Below are 18,523 nucleotides of genomic sequence, written 5' to 3'. Positions count from 1 at the left end.
ATCTTCATGATGAATTGACCCCTTTATCATTACATAATGACCTTTTTTGTCTCTTGTTATGTCACTGTTTTCAGCTTAAAGTCTATTTTATGATACAAAAATAGCTATCACTGCTCTGTTTCGATTTCTGCTTGCACCCAGTATCTTCCTTCATCCCTTCACTTTGAGCCTGTATGTATCCTAAAGCTGAAGTGAGTCTCTTGCAGGCAGCATAGAGCTGGGTCTTGTTTTTTTAATCCATCCAGACAGTCTGTGTCCTTTGATTGAAGAATTCAATTTATTTACATTCAGAGTAATTATCGATAGATAAGGACTTCCTAATGCCATCTTATTGTTTTCTACTTCCCTTGTCCTTTCTTCCTCTCTTGCTGCCTTCCTTTGTGAATTGATGATTTTCCATAGTGGTATGCTTTGATTCCCTTCTCTTTGTTGTTATATTTTGTGAATCTACTGTAGATTTTTGCTTTGTGGTTACCATGAGGCTTACAGAAAGCATCTTGTTGATATAGCAGTCTATTTTATGCTGACAGCAATTTAACTTCAATCACACAAAAACTACCCTTGAAGAGAATTTTTGTAAATATACTCAAATGCCATACATTCCCTAAATAGGACTGTTCAAACAGATGCAAACACTCAACTGTATCTTCTAAAGGAAATGTTTACTGAATCTGAAAGACCAAGAGGGAGTTAGGTGGCTGAGCGTTTGAACGCAGAGCTGCCAAGAATTCTATTTTTCTGTGGATGAAAAGTAACCCTTTTTTTTTGATGGATGGTTTTTAGCTTTCTTTTACACAAGAGGTGAAGTGTTTTTCAGGGCAGGTCCTATGTCTTTTTCAGTTTTGCACCTCAACACCTAGCACAGTGCCTGGGTGGAGTAAGATACTCCATTTTATGTTAGTCTGGTGTTTATTTAATGTTTATTGATAAATATTGGACAGATTGGATTGTGTGTGTTTCTTCATCATTGTTTTCATGTTGGACGGCAGGGGTACTCGTCCTAATTGCACATTAGAATCCTCCAGGGATCTTTTTACACTATCAGTGCTGCAATCTTCAGCCCTCGACGTTCTGACTGACTTGGTCTAGGGGAGAGCCTGCGGCTCCCCGGTGATTCTGAGTGGCCAGAGGTGGGCTCCACTGGTGAGGAGGGAGACGTAGGGTTAGGATGAGGCAACAGGAGTGCATTCTGGTTCATGTTCTGTCATCAGCTGTTGGTTGGCAAATTGGCGCTGTACGCAGAGAGTAAGGAGAGACCGTAGACAGGCAGGTCACTCCAGATGGGTAGGTGGCAGCTTTAAAAAGCAAGGGCACTTACAAGGCTTGTCCCAGGCAGCCGCAAGATGGGTAGATCTCCACACTTGCTCACCAGAATCTTAGACGTTTAGATAGAGAGGCCTTAATGGGGTTTAGTCACATCTGCCATCCAGCTGGTCTCAGTAACACCTTACTGTCTCAAGGTTGTGTCCTTGGGGAGCTTTTGGTGTGGGGAAGGCAAGTGGTATGCACATTCCAAGACGGGGTGGGTAGTGGGTAAGGAGCCTCCAGCTGCCCAGGTCCAGCTTGTGGGTCAACCCATGGTCATGTCCTGTCAATGCCCTCCTCCAGCACCAACTTGCTGTGTGACCAGAGGCAAGGTACTATCTTGGGTCTTGGGTCTTGGCTTTCTCATCTGTAAAATGTGAGCATTGCATTCCAATGGTCAGTTTTAATCTTTTTAGTTCAGGAACCCATTAATAATGCTGATCCTCTCACTGGGAAAATATGTCTGTGCATAGTTACACAAAATGTACATACTTTTCCAAGGAGCTCGTGAAGTCTCTTATATTGGTCAGGACTCTCTTGTGGTCACCAAAGGTAGGGACTCAGCTCAGATTGGCACACACCATGGCAATGTTATGGCTCACGTTATGGCTCAGGTTCAGAGGGAGCGATAGCTTTCGGCCTGGCTGGATCCAGGAGCCCCAAGGATACCATCAGAAGCCTGTCTCTTTCTGTCTCTTGCCTCTGCTCTCTGAGTTGTTGGCTTTCTATCAGGAAGGGTCTCCCCAAGTGATTGCAAACATGTCCATCAATGCAGGCTGACATTCCACCAGTCCAGCAACCCCAACATGAAGAGCACAACCCTCGCGGGTCTGTTAAAAGTCCAGCCCAGGCCTGATGCCATCCCTCAGGTGGTGGGATGAACAGTGGATTGGCCATGTGTCTGTCACTGTAACATGGAGTGGGCTGGCCCTACCTGAACCGTGTGGAGCATGAATGGGGGTGGTTTCCCGAAAGCAAATGAGGATATTGTTCCCATGAGATGGGGCAGTGTGTAGTGGGAAGGCAGAGACTACGGACATCCATCTCACCTTTGAAGGCTGTGTGTCTGTGGAACTTCCAGGTTCTAGACTCGTGAGCTTTGAGGTCCCTCTCAGCACTAATCGTCTATGACAGGTAACACGGTGCTCTTCTGAGTCCTATATCTGGAAGATCTATCTGTCTATCGAAGAAGGGCTATTGATTTTGTTTTCCCTTCTGTATTTAATTTGGTATTCCACTCACGTTTTCTGGAGCACCAGTTATGTGCTATATCTGTTAGTCACATTTTTTTGTTGTGGTTGTTGGCAATAATGAAGTTTAAGGTGGCTTGGGAACTTGTAAAAGACCTACGGAGGAAATCTGATAGCTTGGGATTTGAATCCTGGCGTCCCAAATCCAAACACAATGCCATTTCTATGATAATACTGTCTGATGTCTTGCCATGGACATATATATCTATATATCTATATATCTATATCTATATATATGTGTGTGTGTGTATGTATGTATATATATATATGTGTGTATATATATAGATATGTATATATCTACATATATATATATATATATATGTTTTTTGTTTTTGTTTTCTATTTTGAGAGATTTGCCCCCTGTGGTACCAGTTAACTCGAGTGACTAGTTCCCCCTCGATCATTTAGGTGGAATTGTTTTCCTGGAGTCAAGGGCTTGCACCTCAGCATCTCATGAAACAGGGTGGTTTTGTTTATAGCAGACCCCTTTATTTAAGAAAATAATACATCCAGTGATTTTCTCCTGCCTTTTGGGTCCATACGTATCTAGCTCCTATTACCCCCTCGTATCCATGAAGCGAGTCTCAGCCCCAGGGACCTGTCTGCCCTCAGGGAGTCTGACAATTAGGGTCGTGTCCAGAAAACCCTGGGTGACTAGTGAAAGAGGGGATGGTTAGGTTTGGCACACAGGAGCATCTTGGGATTCCTCAAATACTAAGACCAGGATAAATGCCCTATCTTTTTTAAAGAGAGTATAATTTCAAAGGCAATGGCCCAGCCCAGAGAAAAAGGACACGATTTTTGTCTGAACTATCAGGTCATTTAGCTATTTAATAATCTAGGACCACTAATGATGATGTAATGAGATAAATAAAGATTTTCACTGCTTAAGGTACCAAGGATTTATTGCTTAGCTTTCACAGGTATTTGGAGGATGAGTCTGAAGGATGAACAAAACATGCCTTCTTAATGTGTGTAGAAATTGTGCTGAAGGAAAGCAATAAAGCGAATGATGAAAAAAACACATTATCTAACTTGATTCAATTATAATCCATTGTAAAGTACATGGCAGATAAGTGATGACTTCTCTAAATAGGTTCTCTCTGCCCACATCAAAATTCCAATACTCTTTTGTCTTTGAACTCTTGAAAGTACTCGACCTCGATGATCACATGCTGTTTCTCTAACAACTCGCCCACCATCTCACCACCCAGGGACCTGGGTTGGAGCCCCAGCTGTGGCATGTAGTCAGCTGGGTCAATAAACCACTGTTCACATCTTGCAATGTTTCCTTCTCATCTTTGTCTTACGCGGTTTTTAATTATTGAGATGTTATTGCATAATTGTATCTCCTGCCTTTCTCACCCAACATAAGCTCTTCATTTCCCCGTGTTCTTGAAAGCTCCTCTTTATAAATTATTTTTTTAATTCTTTTTACATTTTATTTTAGTTTTCCATTTATACATCATTTTCAATGACTGCATATTTTACCATGATTTTCATGTCTGTTCCTCTGCTATCAGAGGAGTTTCACCCAGAGAGTGACATGGTTAGATTTACGTTGGGAGCTGTCTGGAGGGTGGGTGTGGCTGGGAAAGGGTAGAGGTTGGGCGGGACCAGGGTGGAGAACTATTTTTATAAATGATTCTCATAGGTAGATTCAGAGCAGCATTGCCCAAGAAGAGGACCTAGGTCTTTTAGTTCAATACCCTCATTTTATGGTTGAAGAATTGGAGGCTTCAGCAGGGTCTTCCAGTCTCACCTGAGGCTCTGTCAGTCAGGTACTCTTTCTCTTCTAGTCCAACCTCTAATCACAGCCATGTGGTGCCTGAACCTCAGCCCCTCCCGGGAGAATGTCTCAGGAAATGGAGATCTAGTCCCAAAATATACATTTGGCAGTTCATTTGTTACAAATCGCCAGTGTGATTAGTGATTACTGGCTGCTGGCTGCAAATAATTTCCTGCCTACCCAAACAAAGCAAATTAAGGGGAACAAATGATGTAACCCTGTTCAGAAGGAGGAAAAAAAAAGCCATTGAAATGTTTCCCAAAGAGAGGAAGCTATTATTATCCCAGACTTATAAATGGGAAGATGAGAATAGAGAGACTGGGCGTCTTGTCCAAAGTAATCAGCCCAAATTAGAAGTCAGAATTCCTGATGACCACCCAAGGGCAAGAACTCTGCTGGCAGCTGATTTTGCCGGGACAGGGAGGGCCAACTTCAACAGGACTTAATTAGGGATCAAATTCCCAGGCTTTCTCCTGCTCTGTGACCCCCCTGACCAAGAAGCTCTTGGCTGCTGTCTCAACCGTCTGACCCTCATGCGGTCAGTAAGATGACGCAGTAACAATTGGGAGTGGTTGACTTCCGCTGCTTCCTAGCCGTGCCCCACTGGGCAAGTGGTGTCACCTCTGCAACCTCAGATGTCCCACCTGGAAAGATGGGGGAGAGCTAACTGCTTGCTCGGCTCAGTGACCCAAACTGTAAAGTGATAAGTACATTTTGGTGGACGGTGATAAAATGCCAGTTCAAAAGAGGTTAGGCAAAGAGGTTAGTCACCTTCCCCTGTAAAAGTTAGGGTCCTAAAAATACAAGATAATAACACTACTTGCTTGCAGCCCCTGGTAGACAGGGAGCCTGAGCCTTGTATGACACACCTCAGTAAATCCTTGCCCACTTTTGGCAACTTTGTCTGATACCAGGCAAACCGGAGCCCGAGGAGCAGGATGCCATCAGGCAGAACCGGAAGGCCTCTCTCTCTGGCTCCAGAGGCAGAGTCTAGGCCTCCATGCTTTTCTATCTTGTGGAGGTGAGAAAGGAGAGACCCAGGCATTTTGTAAAGCACTTGAATCCTGGCATCGTGACAGTTCTTTAAGGGGGGTATAATTATCCCCAACTGGCAGCTGAGAAAAGCAAGGCTGCCTCTGCGAGGGAAACACATTTATCCCATCCTAGGAGTTTGGGTTTATCGGAGTAGGTGCATTGTTTCTTTCCTTGTGGTTTGGTGCAAACGCAGTCAGCAGGTGAAGGTGTCCAAGACTGAAAAGAAAGCGGCTTGACGTTGGTTGGCTCACACTGAAGTCCTGCACGCGGAGGACACGGCTACTCAGGAGCTGAGTGCATCGGGATGAATCCATAAGTAACTGGAAGTGTTCGGAGCCCCCGCTGTGGGTGGCCCTGTGCTCATCAGTGACTCTTCTCTCTGAGGTGGTATTTTTCCATTTTACAGATGAGGAAATCAAGGCCCAGAGAGGTTAAGTCATTGAGTTTGTAAATGGCAGAGACAGAGTGTGAACCCACAAATGTCAAATTCTAGATTTAGGACACTTTCCATTGGTCTTTGGTGATTTCATTTGGAATGAGCACCAAAAGCTTTCTAGGCCCCTGGTTGATGAGAGCAAAACAAACCACAGAAATGCTTCATATCCCCCTGAATTACAGAATGTCAGGGCGGTTCAAGACCAGGACATTGAGTGGTCCTTGAGTTTTTTTGTTTCTGTTTTTTTAATTTTTTCTGGGGGATAGGGGGTTTCAAAATCAGTTGGTGCTTTTTTCCAAAAAAATGCAAATACAAAAAATGTTGCTTATGAGTTTGAAGAGAAATGACCCTTCCCCTCATTTTCCTGTGCCCTCACATCAAATGTGAGTGTAGTATGATGAGAGGAAGTTGTATGAAAGCCAGTATGTTTCCCATGAGAGTAAGAGTTCCTGTGTTAGTCACGGTTCTCTACAGAAACAGAACCAATAGGGTGTGTGTGTGTGTGTGTGTGAGAGAGAGAGAGAGAGAGAGAGAGACAGACAGACAGACAGAGGTATTTTAAGTAATTGACTCATGTGATGGTGTGAGCTGGCAAGCCCCAAATCTGCAGGACAGGCTGGCCGGCTGGGGACGAGGGAAGAACTCATGTTGCAGCTTGGGGGCCAAGGTGGTCCAGAAGCAGAGTTTTCTCTCCCTCCAGGGACCTCAGTCTTTTCTCTGAAAGCCTTCAACAGACCGGACAAGGCCAACCCACACTGTAGAGGGTCATCTACTTTACTCAAAGCCCACTGATTTAAATGTTAGTCACATTTAAAAAATACCTTCACAGAAACACCAAGACGGGTGTTTGACCAAATATCTAGGCACCATGGTCAAGCCACCTTGACACGTAAAATGGACCATCACAGCTTCTCCAGCAGAGGCTGGGTCTGACTTGATTCATGTCCCCAAGGTTGAATGTCGTGCCCTGTGCAGTGAGTGCTCAGGACAAGCAGGTGAGTGAATGAGTCAAAATCGCAAGCTCCCAGAATGACCTTGGCAGAAGCACAGCGCAAGGGAAAGAACATTATACTCTGCCCAGAATATCGGACATGAGGCCAAGAAGCAATCAGGAATCACTGCAGAGTCGCGGGTTCGTCAGGTGAACATGGCAGTGACTTGCAGGGACACTGGCAAAGGCGTGGCCTCCCCATGACCTTGCACATGTCTCATCAGACTATCCCTGCTGCCTGGTGGGTACCCCACACCACCAAGAAGCAATTATCTGGACACTAACTGGGTGTTCAGTTCAACTCAATTCTGACACCTATCTATCCAGAGAGTGTCAGATCCCACAGGGTAAGGGCTCAGTGCTACAAGACCGTCTCCTGGACCCCTACCTCAGACATCAGTCGCAAGCCCTGCTTGTCCCCTGTGCTTTTGACTGACTAAATATAGACTGGAGGCTCCGGAGACCCCCTCCCTGGACTTCAGATGCTAATTGCAAGCCCAAGTTGTCACTTGTACTTCTGACCAACTGCCTGTAAACCCCAGCTTCCCACTACCCCCTCCTTGGTTTTGATTAATTTCCTAAGAGGCTCGCAGAACTCAGGAAAAACATTTTACTTGCTAGATGACCGCTTTATTATAGTAAGCTGTAACAAACAGCCAAATGGAGGAGATACCCAGGGCAGGGTGTGGGGAAAGGGCAAGGAACTTCCATGCCCTCTCCAGGAGCCATTTTCCCAGCACCTCCAGGTGGTCATCAACCAGAGGCTCTCTGAATCCTGTCCTTTGGGGTTTTAAGGGAGGCTCTATTCCCTAGTCACGCTTCATGAAATCATTGGCCACTGGTGATGGATTCAACCTCCAGCCCCTCTCCCCTCCCTGGAGTGGGGGGTACAGAAAGTTCCAACTCTCTAGTCACAAGATAAGTTCTCCTGGCAACCAGCCCCCATCCTGAGGTGTTATCCACAAGTCATCTCATTCACATAACAAAAGACTTTTATCTTCTCCTTGCTTTGGAAATGCCAGGAGCTTTAGGAGTCTGCCAGAAACAGATGAAGACCAAATACATATTTCTTATTCTAAATCACAATATCACACCTGCTGACAGGTGGGCAGACAGGGCCACAGCTGTCCCCTGTGTTGGACAGAACTCTTGGGCTGTCCACCCTTAGGCTCCCCCATCCTCCCCTTGGTCTCCCCAACACGGAAGCTGGAGTCAGCCATCCGTCAGCCCTGGGCTTGCATGGCTATTGTTCATGTTTCTGCACACCGCCCAGGCCTCTGCAGGCCTTGGGGGTCAACGCTCTTTGCCCGAGATGCTCCAAGATCTTTACGTCATGCCAATACGTGCTCTGATTGGCCCCACTGTGTCAGGCACCCAGGTGGGCCGTGCATGAACATTGCAGAAGCAACACTCCAAGATTCTTCACTCAAGTGCTCAACAGCTCTGTCTAGAGCATGCACAGGGGTGGGGCTGCACAGGGGAGGGAGGGAGGAGGGAGGAGCCAGAGGGACAACCTCTTCTGGCTAATTGGATGGCTCCTGGTTGGAATGGCACTAAAGTAATTTTCTCTGATTGTCTGGCTACCCTGGGAGTTCTTATGCAATGTGCTTTTTAAATATACATCTCGACACCTTATGTAAAAGCTTTTGGGAAAATTTCGTGTATTTCCCCAAATCATTCAAATGCCTGTGGTTGGAAAGGTGCAGACACGTAGTCACAGCCAGTCCCTATGTATGAGGATGCCCATGGTTTCACCTTATTACCTGCTGCAGGTGACCTTTTTGAGGCCCACTCCCACTCAAATAGCTACGATGGTACAGTGAGAAAAAAATTCCCAAACTGTATTTGTAGGACTCTTGGTGGCAAGAGACAAAAACCCAATTTGAAACAGATCAGGCACACATTTTATTGGAAGGAGCTTTGCTCATATCTATTGGCAAATACCTTGGGGGACATAGAATTGTAAGTTAAAGTCAATGGGTTTCAGGGAACACAGGCTGTTTCCCAATGTCAAGGAAAAAAAATTGCATTTAAATGTTGCATGGAAAGCATATGGGATTTGGAGCCTCGCAGCCCTTGTGCACTAGCTTAGCGAATAGTGTAAAAGTCTCGTTTCCTCATCTTTAAAGCAGGAGCCACCTTCCTTCCTTGCAGCATTGTTTTGAGAATTAGCACCATGTATACAAAGTATCTACCATGTTTCTGGCACACAGTTAAGAGCTTCATAAATGGCAGTTGTTATTATTCTAATAGCCAGTAGGCAGTTCTAGAATTGCTGAGACACCCCCCCCCCAGTCTAGGGAGGGGTCTGTCGAAGTTTCAGAAAGAGAAAGAACTTGGAGGCTGGGGAAAACCGGGTGGGCTGTCAGCAGGGTGGGCTGCATGCATCTCAGGGATGCACGGAGGGGGCAGAAGTAAGCACGGTGTGTTCAGGGGATGGGTAGACTGGCCTGGCTGGAGACGAGGGTTCACACAGGGGCAACTGATTAGAACAATACTCAGCCCTTGTGACAGCTGGTTAGAATTGCTCTGTAATCCTCTCTGAAATGCCTGCCAGCCTGCCAAGTGGAAACTGGCATTCTTTGCTCGAGCCAGGGAGTCTTTCTAACCTTGCCTGCCTACAGGTAGGCTCGGGCAGTGGAGCCAATGAATTGTCCTCAACTTCTGCCAAGTACCCAATTAAGAGATTGCATACCTGGCATTTCTGTGGGGCTGGCCTTAGGAGTGCGTCCCAGAAGTGGGTCAGCCAGGTTCACGCAGGGCAATGTCCAGTGACCGGAAGGCTGGAGACCCGCTGACTTGGGTCGGCTGCTTCCAGGCTTAAAAGCCTGCAGACATAAGGGAGTGGAATATCAAAGAACAAATTTTCACCCTGGTACCCAGAAGTGTTTGCTTGGAAGAGCCCAGAAAAGTCCTCCAAGGCCCACTGATTTCGGGAGGTGGTTGCAGCTCCTGTTTGCAAATCTCCAATGCTCCAATGACCTTTCCCCTCTTGAAAGCTTTAGCAGTTGGCAAGCTTTTCCTTACATTGAATTATGTACCAGCACATCCTGTTTTCTTGTACTTATTTTTGTTTCATTTTTATTTATCGCACTGTTACAAGGAGGGAGAAACATTATCTTAAGAGCTCTTAAGAGTCTAGAATCTAGGAGGGGAGATAGGTAAATAAACAGCACAATGGAGGGAGCTGGGAGGGGAAGGGGGGGGAAGTTCTGGCTGAGAACAGAGCCCAGCCCTTCTGAAGGTTCCAAATCCCACACTTGTCTTCAGGGGTCCCTCTGAAGCGAGGCCAAGAGGGAAAAGACACTCGAGTCTTAGGACACGAGAGCAGGCTTGCTGAAGATGCTTTTCTTAGGGTCTCCCCTCCCCATAAGGACCACCCTGTTGAATTTTACTCTCTGGAGCTAAATTCAAGTGCACACCCCCTTCCCCCACTCCATCCATGACAGCTCTTCTTTCCTTCCATGGGCTGAATGAGACACAGGCCCTTTCCATAAGGAGCTCAGTCTAGCAGGGAAGAAAGATTGGGAAAGAAAAGTGTGCTGAAAGTACCACACCCTGGGATGGGGTGTGCATGGGTGCTAAGAGGAGGAAGACGAGGGCCCTGATCCACTCTGAGGGTCGTGCCTTCCCACCCTCTACCACCTCTGGTTGTCTCCCGTGCTGTGTGGATAGGATCGCTGCTCATTTTTATCCTTCTCGTTTCTAGCTACTCCGGTCAGTAGTACTTCATTGAATACTCACCATGCTGGGTTCTGTGCAAAGTGCTTTGCACAGGTTATTTCAGTTAACCACCCACTGAGGAAAGGACTGCTCTGATCCTCCCTTCATGACTGAAGGAACTGAGGAAAGCTCCGTGCAATCACCTGCCCAGGGCACAGCCAGAAAGGGGCAGAGCCAGAACTGGACTCGCAGTCACTTAATCACACAGCCTCTGCTGCTACCCTCCATACCACATGACCTCTGCACTCCACATACCTCAACAAGTTTCGGAAGAAACCAGTTAGGGCTGGTTGGAGGCAGTTATTCCAAAGGAGATGAGACTAGAAACATAACACACAGAGATTGGAATTAAGTTGTGAAAAGCCTTGTATTGCAGTGCTTGCATTTGGATTCAGTGCTGCAGGCATCAGGGACGCATGGCAGTGTTTTGAAGAGAGCAGTGATCATGGATTTGTGCTTAGGGCCTGTGTTTCCGGAAGTGGTGTGGGGGAATCCACCGCACAGAGGAGAGAGGAGGCAGAGAGACCATGGGCAGCTGTTCAGGTTTTCCAGGTGAGACGGTGCCAGGGACAGCACGAACACTGCTGTGTGAGTGAAGCAGGGGTGACAGCAGTGTTTGTCAATTTTGGCTGTCCACGTAAGTACCAGGTGAGCTTTATGTCAGTGCTGTCCACACGTGGTTTCCAACCAGCAGCGTCAGCCTCCCTGGGGACTGGTGTGGAAATGCAGATTCTCCAGTTCCACATCATACCAACTGAACCAGAAACCCTGGGCGTGGGTCCCAGCAATTTCTCTTTTAACAAACCCAGTGGGTGACGGATCTGAGCCCCATTCTGAGAACCACTGGATTAGCAGCTGGGTTATCTTCTCTGACCTGGAGATTAGGTCTCATGGTTCCACCTCCACCTGCCATGTATATGGTCAAATAGAGTTTAAAAAGCCCCTTTCCATCCTTTTTCCCCCCGGTCCTCGTTCCCATCTTGTGAAGCAGGGCTCACTAATCTTATCAGGGGCACTGAGGCCCAGGCAGCTCAGGCCACACCTCCAAGGTCCAGCAAGGAGTGGAACCAGAACTTGACTCCAACTCCCCTGCCACTGCTTGTCCTTCCAAACCCAGGATCCACCTTGATTTGTAAAGCTGCGCTTATTATGCACTCTGTTACAGGCATTATAAAGCCTATGCTTTAAAGAATAGATTCCTTGGAAATAAAAAGGCAAGAATTAGAACTTCTTTGTAAGTCCCCATGAAAGTTCCAAAAGGCAGAAGAAATCTCAATAAAATAGGATTATTGTATGAGGCTTCCAGTACCCAAGGGAATTTACTGTGAACATGACTTTGCTTCCTGTTTATTTCTTGTTTTTCTCTCCCTGACATGTTATTGGTTGTATGTTTCACAGCAACTTTTTTAGTTGTGTATTTTTCTACATGTTTGTATTTATAAGCGTTTTGAAGTGCATGAAAACAATGTGTGTTTATTCTCATGTCAGGAAATAGAGTTTCCACTTGAGTATTCTGTTGGAATGACTATAATCTTTACATTGATTAACCATTTAAAAACGGAATAATGTGACAAACACCTATGTAGTATGTACAAGGTCCCAGGCCCTATTCTAAGTGTTTTACGTATATTAACTTACATATCTGACACGACAACCCTATGATAGTATTGTTATCTTTCTGTCATTGACATCTCTAAGGCATGGGGCAGGTACGTAACTTGTTCAGGGGCATACAGCTGATAAGTTTTGTAGCCAGGACTTGAACCCATGATACTGGGCTCCAGAATTCTTGCCCTTGTCCATCCAGTGCACTGACACTATTTGTAAGCTCACTCCATTTTTGAATCTGCAGTTATGGGGCATGCTATCATGGTGGTGCCAAGTTACTGTGACAAAGTGCCGCCAGCATTGGCCAGCCCCACTGGTGCTTGGGAAGTGTGCTGGATTCAATGCATTAGTGGCCCCAATTGCCCTGCCTCTCTCGATCGGACCCTGTGGGGATGCCATGCTGACTCTGGGATCGGCTATGTGACGTGTTGTGTTAGCTTCCCACGTTGCATAACAAGTCACTACCATCTCAGCAGCCCAAAGCAGCGCACATGTGTTACCTCCCAGTTTCTGAGGGCCAGGCCTCTGCGCATGGCTCAAGTAGGTCCTGTACTTAGGGTCTTCCAAGCCTGTACTCAAGGCCTCCGCTGGGCTGTCTTCCTTTCTGTAGCTCAGATTCCTCTTCCACGCTCTAAGGTTGTTGGCAGAATCCAGTTCTTCCAGTTGTAGGACTGATGTCCCTGCTTTCTTGCTGGCTGTCAATTGGGGGCCACTCTCAGCTTTCAGGGAACATTCATGGCTCCTTCCCATGTGACATGTGACATGGCTCCTTCCCTTCTGACAACATGACAGCTCACTTCTTCAAGGCCAGAAAGAGAAACTCCCATTCCGTCTGCTAAGATGTAGTCTTATAAAATGTAGTGAAATCCTGAGTGACATCTGCCTGTGTCATACGCTACTGACCAGAAGCAGGTCACAGTTTCCATCCAAGAGTAGGGGATTACATAAGGGTCTGCGTCACTGGGGGCTCATCTTAGAATCCTGCCTACCACAATTGGTTAGGCCAATGGGACAAAGCAGAAGCTTGGCGATGTGCTTGCATGTTTCTGCTGGGCCCTTGGCATGATTTGGAGGCCATGTCCGGACTCATCTACTGGAGGGACGTGAGGTATGTGCAGAAGAGCTGAGTTGTCTCAGCTAAAGCTTAGATCAGTCTCGAGCCAGTCTAGCTCCAAACATGTTAATGAGCCCAGCCCAAATCAGCCGAGTGGCCTGTCCAGCCTGCAGCTGGTACAGGACTGAACGCAGTCAAGACCAGAACCGTCAGCTGGCCCGAAAGTCCATGAGCAATACTAAATGGTGGTGGTTTTAAGCCGCTGAGTTTAGGTGATTCGTTATGCAGCACTGTGGTTGTGTCACTAGATAACAGACCTCCCGTCTAGTGCACACCCACTCTGCCAGGTGCCATATTTGTTTTTCCATGTCTGTTTTCTCATTTTATTCTCAAAATAGCCCTACAGGGGAGTGGGGATCTAGTCAGTGTTTTCATTGTTGATGTGGGGAAGGATATCAAGATTATGATGACCAGTGGCCAATCAGCACATGAGAAGATGCCCAACATCACTAGTCATTAGGGAAATGGGTGTCAAAACCACGAGGCACCACCTTGCACCCATCAAGATTGCTACTATTAAAACAAAAGAAAATAGCCAAGGTTGGCAAGGATGAGCAGAAAGCGGAGCCCTTGTGCACTGTTGGTGGGAATATAAGATGGGGCAGCTATGGTGTAAAACTGTATGGTGATTCTTCCCAAAATGAAACAGAATGACCTTATGACCCAACAATTCCACTTCTGGGTATATTCCAAAAAGAACTGAAAGCGGGGTCTTGAAGAGATATTTGTACACCCGTGTTCATAGCAGCATTATTCACAACAGCCAAAAGGTGGCAACGATTCATTTATCACTGGATGAATAGATAAACAAAATGAGGTACAATGGATAGCCAGCCTTAAAAAGGAAGAGCATTCTGACACTTGCTAAATTCTGGTTACACAGACTCAAATATTCTGACACATGCTACAACATGAACGACCCGGGAAGGCAATCCGCTAAGTGAAATAAGCCAGACACAAAAGGACCAATACTGTATAATTCTACTTGTACGTGGTACCTAGGGTAATCAAGTTCATAGAGACAGAATGTAGAATGGTGGTTGACAGGGGCTGGGTTCAGGCCGTTAGTGTTTAATGGGGACAGAGTTTCAATTTGGAAAGACACAAAGTTCTGGAGATGGATGGTGGTAATGTTTGCACAATTATGTGAATGTACCTAATGCCTTAATGTACTTAAATGAAATTTACAATGGTAAATTTTATGTTCTACATATATTCCCACAATTTTAAAAAAGATTATGATTACTGTCTCATCTGTTTGCAGTACAGATCTTCCTGTCAAGGGTACATGATGCATGGAAACCATGAGGAGTCCTTAAGCTCACAGGCTCTGACAATAGACCAGCTCGGTTCAAATCTGGACTCTACCAGTGGTGTAATCTTGGCCATGGTACTTAATCTCCCTGAGCTGCAGTCGCCTCCTTTGCAAAATCAAGGCAATAATAGTACCTACCTTGTAGCGTTGCCGTGAGGATTGGATGATTGCACACACACAAAATGCTGGGCACAATGCCTGGCAAGAAGGAAGCACCCAGTAGATGTCGGCTGTCGTTGGTACCTGATAAAAGATAACCCCTACCTAGCGATCCTAAAAAAACACAATAGATACTCATCATTATGCAGAACATAAAGAATTTAATTAAGAATCTTGGCAACTGCAGAACGTAGCATATGGTTTCATACCTACTGTGTGATCATAAGAACAAATGACTTGTTTTTTTCCCTTTGAGTAAGTATTCAAAACTAAGGGAAAATTGCCCACACTCAAGTCTGGGCATGACAAAAATGGGTCACAGTACAAAGCCGTCTACTGACAAATGATTCCATTGGTGTTGGAACAGCCATCCCACAGCCCTGGATCCTTTTTCTTGCTCCCCCTAGCTCACAGACATCTCTCCCCTCGGAAGCCCCCAACCCCTCTTGAAGGGTTTGGTACGTGATGTCTCGTGTCATCGGCGTGGCACAGGCCTTATCTGGCTCAAACCACTGAGCTCTTTGAGGGATGGGCTGCGTCTGAGTTCTACTCCAGTATTTCACTGTGCTTGATATGAAGAAGGCGCTCACGAGTACCCACAGGATTGAATCCTTGTTGTCGGGGGACACAATTAGATGTTCCCTAAGAACTTGGAAATCAGTTTACACTTTGAGAATTCAACTTTAATTTCTACACATAATGGATCACAGAAGAGATGCAGAAGAGATGCAATACGTGGCCATGTAAGCATGAAGGCACCCAGGCTGCCTAAGACCTTAGTATTACCTGTAAAGTAAACGTGTGTTCATTGGAAGGTGGCCTTGGCTGTTGGTGTTAGCGGTGGTGACTTAGCCTTGGGGGAATGGAAGAGGGCATCGCAGAGGCAGCTGTTTTCAGGACTAGCCCAGTTCTCATCAGGGAAAGAATCACACTGGCATCTGGGTCCCTTGGTCACGCCATGTCCCTGTTGGAGGTAGACACGTTGGACTGTGTAATCCTGACACCTTTGGGTTCCTGTTCTATGTGCTAAGCCTGTTGGGGAGACCTGCCTACAGGGAAATAGCATATTGGTTCTGTGGACGCGAGTATTCTTGTTCCCATAGGCCGTAGGTGGAATAATGCCTCCCTCCCTGCTCGCCAAAAGAAAGGAAAATGTCCATGTCCTAGTCCTGGGAACCCGTGACTATGTTGTATTACATGGTAAAGGCATATTAAGGTTGCTAATCAGCTGACCTTAAAATAGGGAGGTTGCCTTGGATTTTCTGGGTGGGCCCAATGTAATCACAAGGGTCCTTAAAAGTGCAAGTGGTGGGCAGAAGAAGAGGGCAGTCAGAGTGAGGAGATGTGAGGCTTCCACCCATTGTTGCTGATGTTGCAGATGCAGGAAGAAGGCAAGAAGCCAAGGAACGCAGCCGCCTCTCGGAGCTGTAAACGGCAAGGGAACAGATTCTCTCGGAGAGCCTCCAAAAGGAACGCAGCTGCCGACAGCTTGCTTTGAGCCCAGTGAGACGCGTGCCAGACTTCTGGCCTACTGAACTGTGAGATAATAAATCTGTGGTGTTTTAAGCCACCAAGTTCATTTGTGGTGATTTGTTATAGCAGCAAAAGCAAACTAATACACATGACAGTGATTTTTCAATGTAAATTAATGAGGTGGCATTATTATTTATGTTCAGTTTCAGGGTATGTGGTTTCAGCTCTCCAGGGACTGACAAAATCAGATTTCTGACTCTGCAAAGCTAAGCAGACTGAGCCCCTCCACTAACAGACTATGAGGATAATGAACATATATTAAGAATGTCTATGTGTTGAGTGCTTTGTGTATATTACCTAGAATTCTCTCTGCAGCCCTACGAGCTAGGTATGGTCATGTCCATTTTCTAGATGAGATAACCGTGGTTCAGCGTGAACCACACAACTTCAAATGACGGGATCTCATTGATCCTGGTCTGGATGTCCTCAGCACTCACGCTCTGTCTGGTACCCCTGCCTCATCACAGTGTTGTTTCAGGGAAGGTGCCATCTCTCAGAGAACAATCCATCTGGTCATGTTGCATAAAGAAAAGGAGCTGGACAGGAGCAAGGCAGCAAGTTCTTCATGCTCAGCTGGGGCTTTTCCATTCATTCCCTAGGGAGAAGGTACGAGAGTGAATCACCGCCCCCCCCCCCACCCTCCATTGCTAAACGTTGGCTAAATACTTCTGAAAACCCTCTGTGTAAGCCATTTGAGAAACCGTATGCGGTTCATTACACTGTGTTCCGTTATTCTCAAGGATTTTTTTTTTTTTTTTTGGTCTTAAATATTGCTGAGTGAAAGAGCTCCCTTAGTTAACCTGCTCAGGTGTGGGTGACCTGAACAAAGCTTTGGGGCTCCTCAGACACACAGGACAAGTGACAAATGCTCAGAGAAAGCAGGCTGGGGAATCCACATCCTCTGTAGCAGAGGGTCTCCTTTTTCCCACATAGATCCCTTGGAATACTCATACCTATGAAATCAGCACCAGCAAAACCACTTCATTTCTCCTGCTACCTCCAGGAACATGGTTGGGCCGCAGAACAGAGTTGAGGACAGATGTTGTTTGACTATGATCTGTTCCAGGGGGTCCATACGACATGGAACAAGTGATCGCCAATCCCAGAATCCTCCCCAATCACTTAGTCACAGAGGGAACTCTCCCCGAGGGTTGGCATGACGTGCCCAAGGTCATGCAACTTCAAGGTGGCAGGGCTGCAGTTCACACCCAGACCCCAGGCTCCAGGCGCATGCCCTTCCAGCTGTACCCCAGCCTCTTCTTGTTCCCCCACAGTGCGTAGCCCAGGGCCTTCTATGTATGAGGAGCCCCCAAACCTCCCGAATGAAGCCGAGGTGGTGCACAGGAGAACCGAGAATACCGCTCTTTGTCTTCCAGCCCCTGTGCTGGGTGATGCAGGAAGCAGCTTCCTTTCATCATCTACCAGTTGAGGATATTCATCTCTAAAAGTCACTTGATCTCAGCCAGCTCCAGAGGTGACCTGCAAGGGCCTTGCAGCTTTGCTCTCAATTTTCCAGCCAGCCACGTAAGTGGAGCGGCCCCTGATTCCAGCCAAACCCCAAATTACTGCTCTCTTTCCCAAAGGAAAGGTAGAAAATGTGTCCCACGCTGGGGCTGGACGGCCTGAACAAGCCCAGTGCTAGAGGGAATATACCGATTGCTTTGGGGAGCAGAATCTTTCCGGGCTGCATCTTTTCCTTTTTCGGCCAGACTTAAGGAGACTTAGGATTTATGGCTTATTAGAAGCCCCAGAAGTGGGGTGTTTGGCCTTCCCACCTTCCCCTTTTATAGTAGGTCCAGTGAATTCAGTTCAGGAGCAGAAACACAAATCACGTGTATGTCGTGTGCGAGCCCTGAGTCAGACAGCAGGAACACAGGGATGAGTGAGAGAGCGTCTTCTCCCAGGGTGGGGGGCACACGGTCTGGCCCAGGGGCAGGGCTGAGGAAGGGCCGGCTGAGAGGCCTGACATAAACAGGGAAAACATGCTTATGAACTCATAAGGTGTGAGACTTTGTGTCTGAGGCTGGACGCTCTCTGTACATTCTCCGCACCCTCCTTGGCAAACCCCGTGGCGACGACATTCTTCCTAATGCACAGACATTAAAGAGGGATTGCGGGGAGGTCTGAGAACCACCCCACCTCCTAGCCTCCCTGTGCCCTTGGGCACTTTTCTCAGCCTCCATAAGTCTTAGCTTAGTCATTTGTAAAGTAAAGGCAAATGGCTGTGCGGCTCAGTGAGAAACACAGGCTGTGAAACTGCCTATC

The 18,523-nt window shown here is 46.8% G+C and overlaps 1 protein-coding gene across 1 annotated transcript in view; it reads left to right on the top strand.

The window, feature by feature from the left end:
- The window catches only part of LOC308506977 (uncharacterized protein), a 33,064-nt gene extending 16,767 nt beyond the window's left edge, over positions 1-16,297 (top strand). Inside the window, exons 3-4 of the mRNA XM_081071082.1 lie at positions 14,516-14,641; positions 16,104-16,297. Coding sequence (XP_080927208.1) covers positions 14,516-14,641; positions 16,104-16,223 — 246 coding nt within the window. The 3' untranslated portion in view covers positions 16,224-16,297. The remainder of the gene's footprint in view (positions 1-14,515; positions 14,642-16,103) is intronic.
- The last annotated feature ends 2,226 nt before the right edge of the window (positions 16,298-18,523 follow it).

The sequence above is a fragment of the Rhinolophus hipposideros genome, assembly GCF_964194185.1.
Source record: "Rhinolophus hipposideros genome assembly, chromosome: 13".
Classification (NCBI taxonomy): Eukaryota; Metazoa; Chordata; class Mammalia; order Chiroptera; family Rhinolophidae; genus Rhinolophus; species Rhinolophus hipposideros.
This window is presented reverse-complemented; position numbering and strand designations above follow the sequence as displayed.